The sequence below is a fragment of the Pongo pygmaeus genome, chromosome 19 (genome assembly GCF_028885625.2).
Source record: "Pongo pygmaeus isolate AG05252 chromosome 19, NHGRI_mPonPyg2-v2.0_pri, whole genome shotgun sequence".
Lineage (NCBI taxonomy): Eukaryota > Metazoa > Chordata > Mammalia > Primates > Hominidae > Pongo > Pongo pygmaeus.
In genome coordinates this window covers 98,491,157-98,507,932 of record NC_072392.2, presented here as the reverse complement: position 1 = coordinate 98,507,932, position 16,776 = coordinate 98,491,157, and the positions used below count along the sequence as shown (strand labels likewise).

General features: G+C 56.4%; 2 protein-coding genes across 14 annotated transcripts in view; both read right to left on the bottom strand.

Moving 5' to 3' along the window:
- The window catches only part of CARD14 (caspase recruitment domain family member 14), a 35,408-nt gene that overhangs the window by 1,415 nt on the left and 17,217 nt on the right, over positions 1 to 16,776 (bottom strand). The window contains exons 10-21 of one of the 13 annotated variants that reach the window (XM_054457834.2): positions 13,626 to 13,768; positions 13,328 to 13,422; positions 10,193 to 10,256; positions 9,765 to 9,987; positions 6,072 to 6,198; positions 5,523 to 5,763; positions 4,089 to 4,152; positions 3,618 to 3,742; positions 2,757 to 2,944; positions 2,332 to 2,453; positions 895 to 1,010; positions 236 to 769 (exon numbers count right to left, since the gene is read on the bottom strand). In XM_054457834.2, coding sequence (XP_054313809.1) covers positions 667 to 769; positions 895 to 1,010; positions 2,332 to 2,453; positions 2,757 to 2,944; positions 3,618 to 3,742; positions 4,089 to 4,152; positions 5,523 to 5,763; positions 6,072 to 6,198; positions 9,765 to 9,987; positions 10,193 to 10,256; positions 13,328 to 13,422; positions 13,626 to 13,768 — 1,611 coding nt within the window. In that variant the 3' untranslated portion in view covers positions 236 to 666. The other 12 variants (XM_054457832.2, XM_054457828.2, XM_054457829.2 and 9 more) reach the window with 12 other exon arrangements.
- LOC129017357 (large ribosomal subunit protein eL42) lies at positions 6,544 to 6,966 on the bottom strand. Its single transcript, XM_054457841.2, has one exon. It carries the CDS (start codon positions 6,934 to 6,936, stop codon positions 6,616 to 6,618), a length of 321 nt encoding a protein of 106 aa, XP_054313816.1. The 5' UTR covers positions 6,937 to 6,966; the 3' UTR covers positions 6,544 to 6,615.

Genomic DNA, 16,776 nt, shown 5'->3' with positions numbered 1-16,776 from the left:
TCTGTCCCCAGAAAACCAAGTAATTTTTTTTACTTTTTTTTTTTTTTTTTTGTCCTTAGCCAACAAGGATTAGATTGTGCTAGCCAAGCACCAGTAAGTGTGGAGCGTCAGTGGAGCTGAGGCCGGGTGGGGGTCTGGCCTCAGCCGAGCCCCAGTGAGTATGGAGCGTCAGTGGAGCTGAGGCCGGGTGGAGGTCTGGCCCCGCAATGGTCCTCTGGGCTGCTCCTGGGGGAGGGAGTGCCAATTTGTTAACTTACAACTTTAAATTTCAATTATAAAATGTCATTTTCCAGTGACTAGGCTATTTTTGCCCACTGTAAAAGGCACTCTCATCCTGGTATCAAGATCCCGGAGAGGCCAGATTTGAAAGCATGAAATCAGAACAGTTTTTTTTTTTTTTTTTTGAGACAAAGTCTCGCTCTGTCACCCAGACTTGAGTGCAGTGGCACAATCTTGGCTCACCACAACCTCCACCTCCTGGGTTTAAGTGATTCTCCTGGCTCAGTCCCCTGAGTAGCTGGGATTACAGGCACCCACTGCCACACCTGGCTAGTTTTTGTATTTTTAATAGAGACAGGGTTTCTCCATGTTGGCCAGGCTGGTCTCAAACTGCTGACCTCATCCACCCACCTTGGCCTCCCAAAGTACTGGGATTACAGGTGTGAGTCACCACGCCCGGCCAAAATCGGGAATTTCATGAGCAATCAGCAGGGCCCTTGTCCTGAAGTTGTGCAGAAACCGCACTGTCAGCGCCTCAGGTTCCTGAAAACTGCAGAGCACACTCCAAAGGCACCTGCCGTGGGCTTTGGGGGAGCCCAGGAGCCGCTTCGAAGCCCCTGCCCAGCTCCCAGGAGCCGCTTCAAAGCCCCTGCCCAGCCCCCAGCGTGCACCTACTTGAGCTTCTTTGCTATCTTCTCGTTGACAGAGACGTGGATGACGATGGGGAAGATGTCCATCCTGTGCAGGGCGCAGACACTGTCCAGCCGGACGTCCAGGAGGGCGTGGGTGTTCTTTGCGGGAGGGAGAGGGAGAAGTGAATCAAGATCACGGGCTTTGGAGGAAGCAAAGGGAGCCCACGCCCAGGTCGGAAGGGCCCTCCGGACAGGCTGAGGGCAGGGCAGGAGCTGGGCAGAGCTGAATTTTGTAGAGAAGATGGGTGAAGAGAGCTTGCCACTTTCTTCTCTCTTTTTTTTTTTTTTGAGACAGAGTCTCGCTCTGTTGCCCAGGCTGGAGTGCGGTGGTGCGATCTCGGCTCACTGCAAGCTCTGCCTCCCGGGTTCACGCCATTCTCCCGCCTCAGCCTCCCGAGTAGCTGGGACTACAGGCGCCCACCACCACGCCCGGCTAATTTTTTGTATTTTTAGTAGAGACGGGGTTTCACCATGTTAGCCAGGATGGTCTTGATCTCCTGACCTCAGGTGATGTTCCCGCCTCGGCCTCCCAAAGTGCTGGGATTAGAGGAGTGAGCCACCGCGCCCGGCCCACTTTTAATTTTTTTAGCCTTTAAATGTTTTGCAGAGACGGGTGTCTCACTGTGTTGCTCAGGCTGGTCTCAAACTCCTGGGCTCAAGCAATCTTCCCGCCTAGGCCTCCCAAAGTGTGGGGATTACAGGCATGAGCCACTGTGCCCGGCTACTTTCTTCTCTTTTTATTTTTTAACTTTTTTTAGTTGAAAAATTTTTTTTAGAGACAGGGGTCTCACTGTGTTGCTCAGGCTGGTCTTGAACTCCTGGGCTCAAGCGATCCTCCCGCCTTGGGTTCCCAAAGTGCTGGGATGACAGGCGTGAGCCCCAGGCCCAGCTGAGTTTGCCACTTTCTAAAGGAGGCTGCGTGCTGTGCAGTATTAAGGGTTTCCATCCCTTTGATTTTTCACTGGGAAAATCTAGAAATTGTGAGCTCTGGGGATGAGGTGAACTTGGCATGGAGCTCCGCCAACCCCTACAGGAAGCACCCAGATGCCAGACTCTGCTTCCCGTGCCTGTGCAGGCACAAAGCTGTGGTTCACGGGGAGCTGCTTTTCATGCGTTTGTGCCTTCAAACATGGAGAGTGTTGTTAGCTTGGATTTATTCATTCTCGAACAAATATCTAGTAAACATCCCCCAAGCTGAGGAAACTGAGATTCAAGGAGTTGGGAGACCTCACCCACAGTCACGGATCCTAACTGGCTGACATGAGTTTTGGGCTCCTGCTGGGGTGTTGGGGCCCAGAGGTCGGCGACAAGGTCACCCAGGTCTCAGGTCGGTCCCTGCACCTTTATCTCATCCCCCTCCTCTGCATTCCCAAAACCCCTCCCAGGACAGCTCCCCCGCCCACCCTGCCCCTGCCCTCACCTTTTCCATGAGGGACTCCACAGCATGGCGGGTCACCCAGCAGCGGCCCCCGGACACCTCTCCCTCCTGGATGATGTCCCCTCTCTGGCTCCAGGCCTCATACTCCTCCTGGCTCAAGTACTCTGCAGGTGACATCGGACGGGGCCATCATATACCAGCCGTGTAGGGGTCTGAGGGAGTCCCATGGTAAACACCCCTGTCCCCGTGAACCCCGCCAGCCCTGGGAGAAGCTCTTCTCAGGGTGTCCACTTTACAAACCTGACCCTGCACGCCCCGCTCTGCCCTGCACCTCCATCCTGAACTATCTGGACACAGCAGGTGAGTGTGGGAATGTGCGTGGTGGGGGAGGGAAGGAGGAGGGAGGAAGGGGAGTAGGGAGGGAGGGAAGGTGGGAGGGGTAGAGGGATTCCCAGGCAACAGCATACCTGCCAGGCACTTCTTAAACCCCTGGAGGAGGCACAGTTTCTCGCTCAGGATCTTCCCAACCACCCTGGGCACAAAGAGCACAGGCCGGGGCTGGGCCGGTCGATGGGGCCGTACCAGGGTATAGGGCACCAGGGTGAGGCAGCTCTCGGCCCAGAAGCACGCGCTGGAGCCTGTGGAGGAGAGGATCCTGCGGGTGGGTGAGGCTGCGGCAGCCCCCAGCCAGCCCACCCTGCCCCAGGAGGTACTGGGTCTGCTTTGCTCACTGCGGCAGCCCCAACACCTAGAATTCCAGGGGCACAGGCTCAGCGGTCACAGGACTCGTCCCGAGTTCCACAGCCCCTGGCTGAGCGGCTCCTTTGCACGGGGGTTACACAGCTCTGTGGCTCTCCAGGTACCGCTTTGCAGCCTGCAACTTAATCCTGTTTCCTCTAGGCCCAAGGGAGGATGGCGGAAGCCAGGGTTTTCTTCCTTCCAAAGGATCTGGGAGAGTGGCACCCTTCTCCTCAGCCATCCTCCAGGGCACAGGGTCCCAGCCCTCCCTCTGTCCTGTACTCCTCTCCTGAATTTTTTTTTTTTTTTTTCCCCCGAGACGGAGTTTTGCTCTTATCGCCCAGGCTGGAGTGCAATGGTGCCATCTCAGCTCACTGCCACCTCTGCCTCCCAGGTTCAAGCGATTCTCCTGCCTCAGCCTCCCGAGTATCTGGGATTACAGGTGTGAGCCACCGCACCCAGCCCCATGATTCTTGAAGAGCAGATCCTGGCCTAAATGGGTGGCATTGCCCCTGCCCCAGCTGACCAACTAGCAGCAGCTCCCAAAGCCCCTCACCCGCTTGGAGCCAGCGGCCCCTGTGCCAGCTCACCAGGCCTCACCCTCCATCCTGCTGGGGTCCAACTGGCCCCTGTCAAAGGACGAACGCAGAGGGCTGGCCTTGGCTTTGTCCATACTGACGATGCGGACCAGCTTCTGTGGTCCCCCAGAAGATGGCTAAAGGAGGGACGGAGAAAGGTTGAGGAGGAGCTGTTGAAGCCATCAACAGGAATGGGAATTCAGGGGAGATGATTGGCACTAGGGCAACCTGGGAGTGATGCAGAGGCGCAGATGCTCTGAGAGCAGCCCAAGGTGTGTCTGCACTTGTGCAAGAGCCTACAGTCTGGGCAGGGGCTGCAGACCCTGCCCTGGTTTGAAGGGGTGCAGAGGAGAGACAGGCGGGGTCACCGTCCTCCAATCAGCAGCCTGCACTCTCCACACAGTGCCTCCTGCCTCCCTGCCAGCACCGAGCCCCTCTTCCAGCCCACCCCAGTGGGGTTCAGGCCCCTACCTGGAGCCTCACCTTGCGGGTGACGGTGCACTGCTGAGTCATGTCCTGGATGAGGGCTATGAGCTGCTGCTGAGCCCTGCAAAGACCAGGAGAGGCCCTGACCCAGCTGCCTCCTGCCAGGGGAGTGGGGCAGGGGAGAGCCAAGCAGGGGAGAGTGGGGGAGATGGCCAGGTGGGAGAGAAGGCCCTCCACCTAGAGCTCCACACACCCCTTTGCTGCAGGCTGGAGCGCTCCACCCTGGCGGCCATCCCAGTCTCCAGAGCTTTCAAAAGACTCCAGGGCCTCGGCCCACCCCTGGAGATGCTGATTTACTTGTCCTGAGGTGCTGTTGAGCAGCCGGTGTACAGGGCCCCACTCCAGGACCTCAGTATTCATGGTGGGTCCCTGGCCTGCAGCCTGGAGTCACCGAGAGAGCTGTTAGAAATGCAGAGTGCCAGGCCTCTCCCTGGACCTGCTGGCTCCGATCGCCAGGGGACTTGAGTTTGCAATGAGTGATGGGGGTGCTGAGCTCAACACCCCTGCTTTCTGGCACTGTGCGTTCCGTGCACTTGAAACTTGGAGCCTCCCATAGGCTGATCTAGAGCAATGGTTTTCTTTTCTTTTTTTTTTTTTTTGAGACAGAGTCTCACTGTGTCGCCCAGGCTGGAGTGCAATGGCTCAATCCCGGCTCACTGCAACCTCTGCCTCCCAGGTTCAAGTGATTCTCCTGCCTCAGCCTCCTGAGTAGCTGGGATTACAGGCACCTACCACCACGCCCAGCTAAGTTTTTTGTATTTTTAATAGAGACAGGGTTTCACCAGGTTACCCAAGCTGGTCTTGAACTCCTGACCTCAGATGATCCACCCACCTCGGCCTCCCAAAGTGCTGGGATTATAGGTGTGAGCCACCACGCTCGGCCTAGAGCAATGGTTTTCAGCGGAGCAAGGCAGGGGGCAATGTCACTCCCCAGGGAGGGTGACCAGCTGTCCCTGCTTTCCGAGGACCGAGGGGCTTCCCTGCAAGTGGGGCTTTCAGTGCTAAGACCAAGACAGTCCTAGGAGAACCAGGGGACCCTTGGCAACCTATAGAGACATTTCTGGTTGTCACAGCTGGGGCATGGGAGTGCTCCCGGCATGCTGGGTAGGGTGGCCAGGGATGCTGCTCAGCATCCTGCAGTGCCCAGCACAGCCCCACCACAGACAGGGATCCAGCCCCAAACGTCCATGGTACCAGAGCTAAGAAACCCAGATCTAGAATGTTCTAGAATGAACATTTCATTTGCAAGATATAAAGCATCCATCACAAAGAAACATCTTCAGCAGTGATCTTGGCAGGCTTCCCTCCTTAGCGGGGGTCTCACCACGCCCACCTTCTATTGCTGGGCAGGAGGAGGAAGCCGAGGCAGGCTGGGTGCCATTTCCCCGTGGGCCTCTCTGGGGACGCACCGAGCTCGCGGCAGCTGCTCACCTGGAGTAGTTGGGGATGGTGCCGTGCGCGGCAGTATCCTTCATGGTGTAAGAGTTCACGCGGTGGGCATGCCAGCAGCCGCAGCCCTGGAACATGGTGTCGGTGACGTGCAGGACCTCGTTGCAATGCACCTGCAGCTCCCCCTTGGCCCTGCCCTCCATGGCCAGGTTGACCCGGATGTAGAATGAGTCCCCCGAGGTCGCCACTTTGGCCTCCAGATCCTGGAGTAGCCTCTTATAACCTGATAAAAGGGGACATGAGCCACAGATGAGCCACAGATACGAGCCCTGCGAGGAAGGTTGCAGAAAATTAAAGTAGGAGAGAAGGAAGGACCCTCCCAATCTCAGAAGCCGCTCTGGCACTGGAGTCAGTGGGTGGGAGGTTTCCAGCTGGCTTGGGGGCCTCCTGGGGACCTGGGGCACAGCCTGGCTGATCCTCTCCTGGCTCTGGGGGTCCCTGGCTGCTGGGCGTGCGGAAGAACCACCAGGGACTTAAGGGTCACGGAGCCTGGCCAGGCAGCTGTGCACAGGAGAGGAGTGCTGTGTGTACCATCCGTGTTGACCTTCACAGACAGGCAGCAGAAGCCGTCCACCCTCCTGAGAAGCCCCACGGCCTCCTCCAGGGTCGTGTCCTCCAGGACTGCCTTGAACAAGGGCTCTGCGGCTTCATAATCAACCTGAGGGAAAGTCGAGAAGGTCAGTCTCTTTCCCCCGGGACTCTTAATCTAGCCAGAATGCAGAGGGCGCTGAGGGCACTGAGGCAAGGTGCGTGCCAGCCCTGCAGTAGGACCACTGCCTGCACGCCTTGGTCAAAACAAAGCCGCACCACCAGAGCCTCTGTGGGGCCTTCAAGCCTCTAGTGATGCATGCTACACATGGTGCTGGCCAGAGAGTCAACTGCCAACCCTTCCCCAGTCGAGATCGGGGGTTCTTTGTGATAAGCACTTTCCTGTCTTGAAAAAAAAAGAAAAGAAAAGAAAGGACCTCAGTTCTAGAACATTCCAGAGCATTCTAGATAGAGGTTTCTTTTTTTTTTTTTTTTTTTTTTGAACATAAACTCAAGATTTTATTGTCGTCATAATAAAAGATGACACTTAGAACTGGATCACTTGGCCCTTTCTCTTCTTATCTCCTCCCAGTTCAAAATGCTTGCATCTTTTAATAGCCAGCATTCTCTTAGATCTGCAGTTGGGCTCAACGCACTCAAGCCTTAGCACAATCTTCTTTGTAGTTTTAGCCTTTTTCCGGAAAATCGGCTTAGTTTGCCCACCATAGCCACTCTGCTTCCTGTCATAACGCCGCTTTCCCTGGGCATAGAGAGAATCCTTGCCCTTCTTGTACTGTGTCACTTTATGGGGTTGGTGCTTGCCACACTTCTTACAGAAAGTCCGGCGGGTTTTAGGGACGTTAACCATGCTTGCGTGAGCGCTATCGGCACGGAAAGAAAGCGATAGAGGTTTCTTAGCCTTGGGATCATTCCGTGCTGCTGCGGGCTGTACCGGGCCCTATAGGATGCTGAGTGGCATCCCTGGCCTTCACCCACCCAATGCCCTGGCTCTCCACCCACAGCCTTCCCCACTGTGAAGGCCCACCCCCCAGGGCTTCCACCATCCACTTCATTTCTTCTCAATATTGTTCTAAGCTTAGGAGAGTAGATATTTTTACGATAAAAAATTAAGATGTGTTTTAACACCATTAGAATCGAATTGGCCCCCTTAGGATATTGGGACTATCTCCCTGAACATCATCAAGGGGCTCTGTTGCTTGAACGACCTCAGAGCTGATAATTGGGAACCTTAAGAGCAGGGTTCCCCAACCCCCGGGCCACAGACTGGTACTGGTCCATGGTCCGTCAGGACCCGGGTCACACAGCAGGAGGGGGTGTGGTGGGTGAGTGAGCATTATGGCCTCAGCTCCACCTCCTGTCAGCTCAGCACAGCAGTAGATTCTCAGAGGAGCCTGAACTCTATGGTGAACTACGCATGTGAGGGATCTAGGTTTCACGCTCCTTATGAGAATCTAATGCCTGATGATCTGTTACCGTCTCCCATCACCCCCAGATGGGACCGTCTAGTTGCAGGAAAACAAGCTCAGGCTCCCACTGATTCTGAATTATGGTTCAGGGTATAATTCTTTCATTACATATTACAGTGTAATAATAATAGAAATAAAGTGTACAATCAATGTAATGCGCTTGAATCATCCCAAAAGCATCCCCCACAACCCAGTCTGTGGAAAAGTTGTCTTCCATGAAGCCGGTCCCTGGTGCCAAAAAGGTTGGGGACTGCTGCTTAAGAGGACAACTAGAAACGTAAAGAAGGGCTGGGCATGGTGGCTGATGCCTGTAATCCCAGCACTTTAGGAGGCCGAGGTGGGTGGATCACTTGAGGTCAGGAGTTCGAGGTCAGCCTGGCCAACATGGTGAAACCCCGTCTCTACTAAAAATACAAAAATTAGCTGGGCTTGGTGGCGCAAGCCTGTAATCCCAGCTACATGCGAGGCTGAGGCAAGAGAATCGCTTGAACCCAGGAGGTGGAGGCTGCAGTGAGCCAAGACCGTGCCACTGCACTCCAGCCTGGGCGACAGAGCAAGACTCCATCTCAAAAAAAAAAAAAAAATGACATGTAAAGAAAGGCTTTCTGGGTCATGTGGAGGACATGAAGGACGCTTGCATTAGGAGCTCCATGTGCTATCATTCGAGCCCTGGGGGAGCTCGGCATTCGGACAGCCTGTTCTAAGGGGGCAGTGAGGGGTGCATGGAACACTCCTGCCCAAGGGGTTCAGCCGCATCCTCTCCCCTCTGTGCTCACCTTCCCACCCCAGAGCCCCCATCCCCAGTCCCCTCCTGGGGGCCACAGGGTGAGCCTCTGGGATGAGGTGAAGCCCATCTTGCACATTTCTTGGTTTAAAATTTTTTCATATTAAGAAAGCACTGTGCTTTCCTTTTCCTTTTCTTTTTTTTTTTTTTTTTTTTGAGACTGAGTCTCACTCTGTCACCCAGGCTGGAGTGCAGTGGCACCATCTCAGCTCACTGCAACCTCCGCCTCCCAGGTTCAAGTGATTCTCCTGCCTCAGCCTCCTGAGTAGCTGGGATTATAGATACCGGCTATTTTTTTTTTCTTGTATTTTTAGTAGAGACGGGGTTTCACCATGTTGTCCAGGCTGGTCTCGAACTCCTGACCTCAGGTGATCTGCCTGCCCCAGCCTCCCAAAGTGCTGAATTACAGGCATAAGCCACCGTACCCGGCCTTTTTTTTCTTTTTTCTTTCTTTTTTTTTGAGACAAGGCCTTGCTCTGTCGCCCAGGCTGGAGTGCAGCGGTGCAATCATAGCTCACTGCAGCCTCCACCTCCTGGGCTCAGGCATCTGATTAGCTAGGACTACAGGCATGCACCACTGTGCCCAGAAGTATTTTTTTTTCCTAAAGTTTAATAATTCTGCTTTTAGGCCACATCAAAGTCACCCTCTGCCCATGCAGGCGCCCACCACCACGCCTGGCTAATTTTTGTATTTTTAGTAGAGACGGGGTTTCGCTATGTTGGCCAGGCTGGTCTCGAACTCCTGACCTCAAGTGATCTGCCTGCCTCAGTTTCCTGCTGGGATTACAGGCGTTAGCCATCGCGCCCGGCCAGGTTGTACATTTGTGTCCCTTTATCTTCTCAGCAGTTTTGTGCGTTTTATAACAACGAAAAAAAAGTTTTAGAAAATGTCCCCAAATTAGCCGGGCATGGTAGCACATGCTTGTGGTCTGGTCCCAGCTACTTAAGAGGCTGAGGTGGGAGGATCAATTGAGCCTGGGGAGGTCGAGGCTGCAGTGAGCTGTGATCGCACCGCTGCACTCTAGCCTGGGTGACAGAGTGAGACCCTGTTTCAAAACAACAAACAAAAGAAAAGAAAAGAAATGCCCCGATGGTTAAAATAGTGAATTTTATGTCACGTGTATTTTACTGTACACACCCAAAGTGACCACCCAGAACAGCCCTGTCAAGGGGCCTCATGCAAAGACCCCTGGTCAGAAGCGCCGCATGGCAGCAGCCACCATGGGTGGTGTGCTGGGTTCCGCACGGTACGACTCTCATCTATAAATGAGCGGAACGCTTTACATCAGCCCAGGAAAGAGCAGGGGCCCAGCCCAGAGTGGATCTGCATCGTCTGGGGGATGTGAAGTCTGCCTGGGTCACCCCACCGGCTGCTGCTGCCCCCATGAGGAGCCCAGGGGACAGGAGGGGCTTTGCACGGCTCACCATCACAATCTGGGTGCCCGGGCGCAGGGCCATCTGGTCCGCCGCCGAGCCCGGGGTGACCCGGTGGATGAAGATGCCCGTGAGGTTCCCGCCGATGACGCTGATCTGCTCCAGCAACGCATCCCCCTGGAACGCCAGCACGGTGACCTGGCTCAGGATCCTGCGGGCTGGCCGCCGCCGCATGAGGATGCTGCTGCAGGCCGGGAGACGACCGGCTTGTGCACTGCCCAGAGCAGGAGAGCCTGCAAGGCCACCTCCCCATTGCTTCCCCCTGGCCCCAGTGTTCTGGAACTCTCCTCCCCTCCATGGCCCCATGTGCCTGGAAAGGCTGTCACCTCCCAGTGGTGATAGGACACTCACCCTCTGCTCTGCCACTCCCTGGCCCTGGTTCCCCAGCCAGCCTCGGAGGATTCCCACCTGCTGCTTACCTCTCTGAGACATCAAGGCTTCCAGGGGAGACTGGCTGCAGGCTGCTTTCCAGCTGGGGAAGGTCTGGGAGGAAGACAAGAGCTCACAGATCTTGGTCACCCCACTGCTGATGGGGCGTCCTGTAACCTCCTGTAACCTCAGCCCCTTCTCCCTCAGCCTCAGGCCCCCCTCTGCCTGTTCCATCCTCTGTGCTGAGGCTGAACTTTCTCTTCCTCCACCACTTCCTCAATGCTTGAGACCCTGATTTCATCTTTCCTAAAATCACTGTAACTAGTAAGGAGCTGCAACTGGGAGGGTCTGACCACCACATGCTATTTTGTGATGAGTTGCCAACATTTGAATGAGTTGCCAACATTTGAAAGACAGGGAGGTTTCACCTAAAATCTGGATTTCTAGCTTCACTTGAAAAAATATCTGCTGTAACCCTGGGGCTGCATTTCCACACTGACCTGTATTTCTGCATGGACCCGCATTTTAGGACTGGCCTGCATTACTGCATTGACCTCCATGTCTGCATGGGCCTACACTGCCCCAGCCTTTTCTTTCTTTCTTTCTTTCTTTCTCTCTCTCTCTCTTCCTTTCTTCCTTCCTTTCTTCTTTTTTTTTTGACAGAGTCTCACTCTGTCGCCCAGGCTGGAGTATAGTGGCGTGATCTTGGCTCACTGCAACCTCCGCCTCCCGAGTTCAAGCAATTCTCCTGCCTCAGCCTCCTGAGTAGCTGAGATTAGAGGCATGCACCACCACGCCTGGGTAATTTCTTGTATTTTTAGTACAGATGAGATTTCACCATATTGACCAGGCTGATCTCGAACTCCTGACCTCATGATCCACCCGCTTTGGCCTCCCAAAGTGCTGGGATTACAGGCGTGAGCCACCGCACCCGGCCCTGGCCTGCCTTTCTACATGGATCTGCATCTCTTTTGTTGTTGTTATTGTTGTTGAGATGGAGTCTCGCTCTGTCTCCAGGCTGGAGTGCAGTGGTGCGATCTTGGCTCACTGCAACCTCTGCCTCCCAGGTTCAAGTGATTCTCCTGCCTCAGCCTCCTGAGTAACTGGGACTACAGGTGTGCGCCACCACGCCCAGCTGACTTTTGTATTTTTAGTAGAGACGAGGTTTCACCATGTTGGCCAGGATGGTCTCCATCTCTTGACCTCATGATCTGCCCACCTCCACCTTGGCCTCCCAAACATGGACCTGCATGTCCACGCGGGCCTGCATGTCCACCCAGACCTGCACTACTGCACCACCCGGCATGTCCACGCGGGTCTGCATTTCCACGCGGGTCTGCATTTCCACGCAGGCCTGCATTTCCACGCGGGTCTGCATTTCCACGCGGGCCTGCACTACTGCACCACCCGGCATGTCCACGCGGGCCTGCATTTCCACGCGGGCCTGCACTACTGCACCACCCGGCATGTCCACGCGGGCCTGCATTTCCACGCGGGCCTGCACTACTGCACCACCCGGCATGTCCACGTGGGTCTGCATGTCCACCTAGACCTGCACTACTGCACCACCCGGCATGTCCACGCGGGCCTGCATGTCCACGTGGGTCTGCGTGTCCACGCGGGCCTGCATGTCCACGTGGGTCTGCGTGTCCACGCGGGTCTGCATGTCCACGCGGGTCTGCATGTCCACGCGGGTCTGCATTTCCACCCAGACCTGCACTACTGCACCACCCGGCATGTCCACGCGGGCCTGCATTTCCACGCGGGTCTGCATGTCCACGCGGGTCTGCATGTCCATGCGGGCCTGCATGTCCACGCGGGCCTGCATGTCCACCCAGACCTGCACTACTGCACCACCCGGCATGTCCACGCGGGCCTGCATTTCCACGCGGGTCTGCATTTTCACGCGGGCCTGCATTTCCACGCGGGTCTGCATTTTCACGCGGGCCTGCATTTCCACGCTGCCCTGCATTTCCACGCTGCCCTGCACTTCCACGCGGGCCTGCATTTCTGTGTGGCCGCAATCACTGGCACTGGCCTGCTCCTTACCCCAGACCCCTCTGCTTCCCAGCTGGCGGTAGCAGATCTCTAAGTTGTCAATCCTAGGACTAGAGGCTCCCCAGGGTCTCCCAAGCTCTAGCATTTTACTGTACAGCCTGTGAGCCCCCGAGCCAGGGAGCAGCCTGCCAGGGTCCACGTCTGCAAGTCTCACTCTGTGAACCACACAGGAGAGGCAGGGCCAGCAGAGACCTGGGAGTTCCCTAGGCCTGGCTCACAGGCAGAAACCTATTGGGATCACATTGAAAGCCAATGAAATGAGGTGTGTACTCTGGATGTATTTGAGGTCAGTTCCAGTAAAAGTATATGCAGCCAGGGCATTATGCGGAATCCTCACAGAGGAAAAATAAAGAGGAATAAGCGCCCCCTTCTCATCTCACATCTAATTTAGATATGCCTTGGGTGGACTCTCTCGATTTATCACTGTTATAAATAAAAATGTGTATGAGTCCCCAAAGATGAAGGTTTCTGGTCATGCGACCCACAGAAGGCACAGGGGCAGCGCAGGGCACTTGCGTTCCCTGGTGGCCATGGGGTGAATTCCAAATGGGGAGCAAAGCACCTACTGTGTGCCAGGCCCAAGGCTGGGAGCCAGTTGTGCTGAGGTGGAAAGGCTAAGGCACCCACCCATGACGGGCCCATGGACTTGGGAAGGAGAGAGGGCCGGTCCAATCACAAACAGAAATGCGCCACAGGAGAAGTGCGAGGCCTTAGGGCCAGCGCCTGAGAGGAGAGATGCTCCCTGCAGGTAGATGTCACGCTGTGCCTCGCCTCAGCCTGGCACCACTAAGCGACCCTGCCTGCTGCCTTCTGAAACCGCTGGGAAGCCCAAGCATTACAGATCAGAGGCAGGGGACTGGGTGCTGAGCGGGGCGTGGATCAGACACAACTCCCCTGGCTCTAGGGAAAAACACAAGGACGCCAGCAGACAGAGCGCAGCCAGCCTTTGGCTTATGCTGGCTGGCAGGCGGGACTTTCCCAACGTGCAAGGTCAAGGCCCAGGGCAGAAGCTGAGCTCTGCTTCTATCTGCCCTTTCCCTGGAGAGAGGCCCCGGCTTTCTCATCAGCTCCCTGCTCTGCCCAGGCGAGGTGGACTGCTGTGGAGGTTCAGGGTTGGGCGCACTCACCTGCCGTGTCTAGGATCTCATAATCCAGGTGTGGGTCGCCCGCCTTAGCTCCCGGCGGGGCTCCCGGGTCTCCCTCTGGGATCTCCAGGCAGCTGCTGCAAAGCACAAGCAGCAGCAGGCTCAAACTGCATCACCTGCTCCCTCTGAGTCCCCACACCCCAAGCACTGGCCCCCAGCACCTGCCAGCTCTGGGGTTTGAGGGCAGGAGCTGCTGCCTGCAATACCCAGATGCCCTGAGGTCTAGGTTGGTGTCTCTACTGAGTTGCCAGGAAGGACCCCAGTGCCACATGTGCTCTACCTGAAAGACCAGGGTTCTTCCCCGAAGTCCTCGACCATCCGCTTGTACAGGGACTGCTGGCTGGGGGGCGCGGGGCTGCTGGAGCGGAAGCTGTCCACCAGCTCGCGGCTGGACGTGGCGCTCAGGTCCGACTGGAGCTGAGACTGGAGGAGGGAGGGCAGAGGTCAGTGGGGCACACACAAGGACACCCTGAGACTCCTCCCTTGCTCCCCCACGGTGTAGAGAGAGTGAGCCACAGTGAGAACTGAGTGGAGAGGAGGCAGCAGGAGGCGAAGGAAGGACACACATGGGGTCACATGCACTGAGTGCCTGCTGTATGCCAGACACTGGGGTCACATGCAATTAGCGCCTGCTGTATGCCAGGCTCTATTAACTGCTTGGTTTAGTTCTCATGATAAATCTGTAAGGTGGCGTTGCTGTCCCATTTTACATGTAAAGTGATACAGTTTGGCCGTGTGTTCCCACCCACATCTCACCTTGAATTGTAACAATCCCCACATGTCAAGGGTGGGACCAGGTGGAGATAACTGAATCATGGGGTCCGTTTCCCCCATGCTGTTCTCGTGAGAGTGAGTTCTCACAAGATCTGATGGTTTTATAAAGGGCTTCCCCCTTTGCTGAGCACTCATTCTCTCTCCTGCCGCTCTGCAAAGAGGTGCCTTTTGCCGTGATTGTAAGTTTCCTGAGGCCTCCCCAGCCATGCTGAACTGTGAACTGTGAGTCAATTAAACTTCTTTCTTTATAAATTACCCAGTCTCAGGTATGTCTTTATCACCAGCATGAGAAAGAACTAATGCACAAAGCAACTGAGGCCCAGAGAGGTTGAGTTAGTGGCTAGGGAGGGGAGGCCGCATTCAGAGTGCACACTGACATATGTGACCTGCGAGGCGCTGAGGCCACCAGGTGTGTGGGGTAGGTCTGAATCCAGCCCCTTCTTTCACTAATAAGTATTCCTGGAGTAGCTACTTATGTGCCAGGTCCTTTGACAGTGGCAGAGGTACATCTGAAGACAGGCACTGTCCTTGGGGTGGGGGAACCAATGGGCACCCGTGGACCAGTGAGGTGGAGTGAGGCATTCCAAGGCTGTGGGTGACATGGGCAGGGCAGGGAGGCCAGGGCGGACTCTCTGGAGGAAGTGGCACAGCCAGAGGAGTGAGGTGGAATGTGTGTGTGTTGGGGGCGAGGGGCACATTCCAGACGGAGAGAGCAACAGAGCAGTGGCACGCAGAGAGCCCAGGAAGTAGGAGCCAGTCCCCCTAGAGTAGCCAGATTAGAAAGCCGGGGCAGGAGGAGTGGCTGGAGGGCAGCTGATCAGTCAGTTGCCCATGAGGCTGGTGAATGAGGACGGTGTGTTCTGGCGAGCAGAGCTGCTGGGAGCCAGTTCTGAGCACCTGAGGTCCCTTCCCTCCCTGACTCAATCCATCCCTGGGGAAGGGAGACACGGCTGGACTCTGTCCTGTGGGGAATGGGGGGCACAGGGGGCATTAAGGCAGATGCGAGAGTCGATTCAGTTGAAGGTTTGGACTGCCCTGGCCCAGGGAGGCCCAGCACTGACTGTGAAACCTTCCCCGTGTGTGCACTCAGTGTTCTGGGGAAGATCCCGGCCTCCCCCGGCTCTCTGAGTGGCCAGGGGGCAGGTGAGCCTGGGCCTGCTACTCTTGGGCCACTGATGGGATGGTCCAGGAAGGAAACACCAGGTCCACCCCAAGGCATGGCAAAGGGATGTCAGCCTCGCCCGCCTCTCACCCTTCCTCCCTCCCGGCTCCCGGCATCCTGCAGCACTGGGGCTTTGACCCCAGCATCCTCATGCCACGTGTCCACTATGGTGGGACCACCTCTTTACTTTGCCAAAGGGTGAGGGCAGATGCCAGGGACCTGAGGCTCCAGAAACCACAGTGAGGCCGGCATCCCAGGGACCATCTGTGCCAGGTTGAATCGGGTCCCCTGGAAACTCATGCCCGGGGACCGTCAGTACCAGGTTGAATCGGGTCCCCTGGAAACTCATGTCCGGGGACCGTCTGTGCCAGGTTGAATCGGGTCCCCTGGAAACTCATGTCCGGGGACCGTCTGTGCCAGGTTGAAGCGGGTCACCTGGAAACTCATGTCCGGGGACCGTCTGTGCCAGGTTGAAGCGGGTCCCCTGGAAACTCATGTCCGGGGACCGTCTGTGCCAGGTTGAAGCGGGTCCCCTGGAAACTCATGCCCGGGGACCGTCTGTGCCAGGTTGAATCGGGTCCCCTGGAAACTCATGCCCGGGGACCGTCTGTGCCAGGTTGAATCGGGTCCCCTGGAAACTCATGCCCGGGGACCGTCTGTGCCAGGTTGAAGCGGGTCCCCTGGAAACTCATGCCCGGGGACCGTCTGTGCCAGGTTGAAGCGGGTCCCCTGGAAACTCATGCCCGGGGACCGTCTGTGCCAGGTTGAATCGGGTCCCCTGGAAACTCATGCCCGGGGACCGTCTGTGCCAGGTTGAAGCGGGTCCCCTGGAAACTCATGCCCGGGGACCGTCAGTACCAGGTTGAAGCGGGTCCCCTGGAAACTCATGCCCGGGGACCGTCAGTACCAGGTTGAAGCGGGTCCCCTGGAAACTCATGCCCGGGGACCGTCAGTACCAGGTTGAAGCGGGTCCCCTGGAAACTCATGCCCGGGGACCGTCTGTGCCAGGTTGAATCGGGTCCCCTGGAAACTCATGCCCGGGGACCGTCTGTGCCAGGTTGAAGCGGGTCCCCTGGAAACTCATGCCCGGGGACCGTCTGTGCCAGGTTGAAGCGGGTCCCCTGGAAACTCATGTCCGGGGACCGTCTGTGCCAGGTTGAATCGGGTCCCCTGGAAACTCATGCCCGGGGACCGTCTGTGCCAGGTTGAAGCGGGTCCCCTGGAAACTCATGCCCGGGGACCGTCAGTACCAGGTTGAATCGGGTCCCCTGGAAACTCATGCCCGGGGACCGTCAGTGCCAGGTTGAATCGGGTCCCCTGGAAACTCATGCCCGGGGACCGTCAGTACCAGGTTGAATCGGGTCCCCTGGAAACTCATGTCCAGGGACCGTCTGTACCAGGTTGAATCACGTCCCCTGGAAACTCATGTCCACCCTACAAGTTGTCAATTGACCGTCTTTGGGAATAGGATTTTCAGACGGGTACCCTGTCAGCA

Excerpts from the sequence above, each read along its gene's own strand:
- LOC129017357 (XM_054457841.2), bottom strand. The coding sequence starts at position 6,936 with ATGGTTAACGTCCCTAAAACCCGCCGGACTTTCTGTAAGAAGTGTGGC.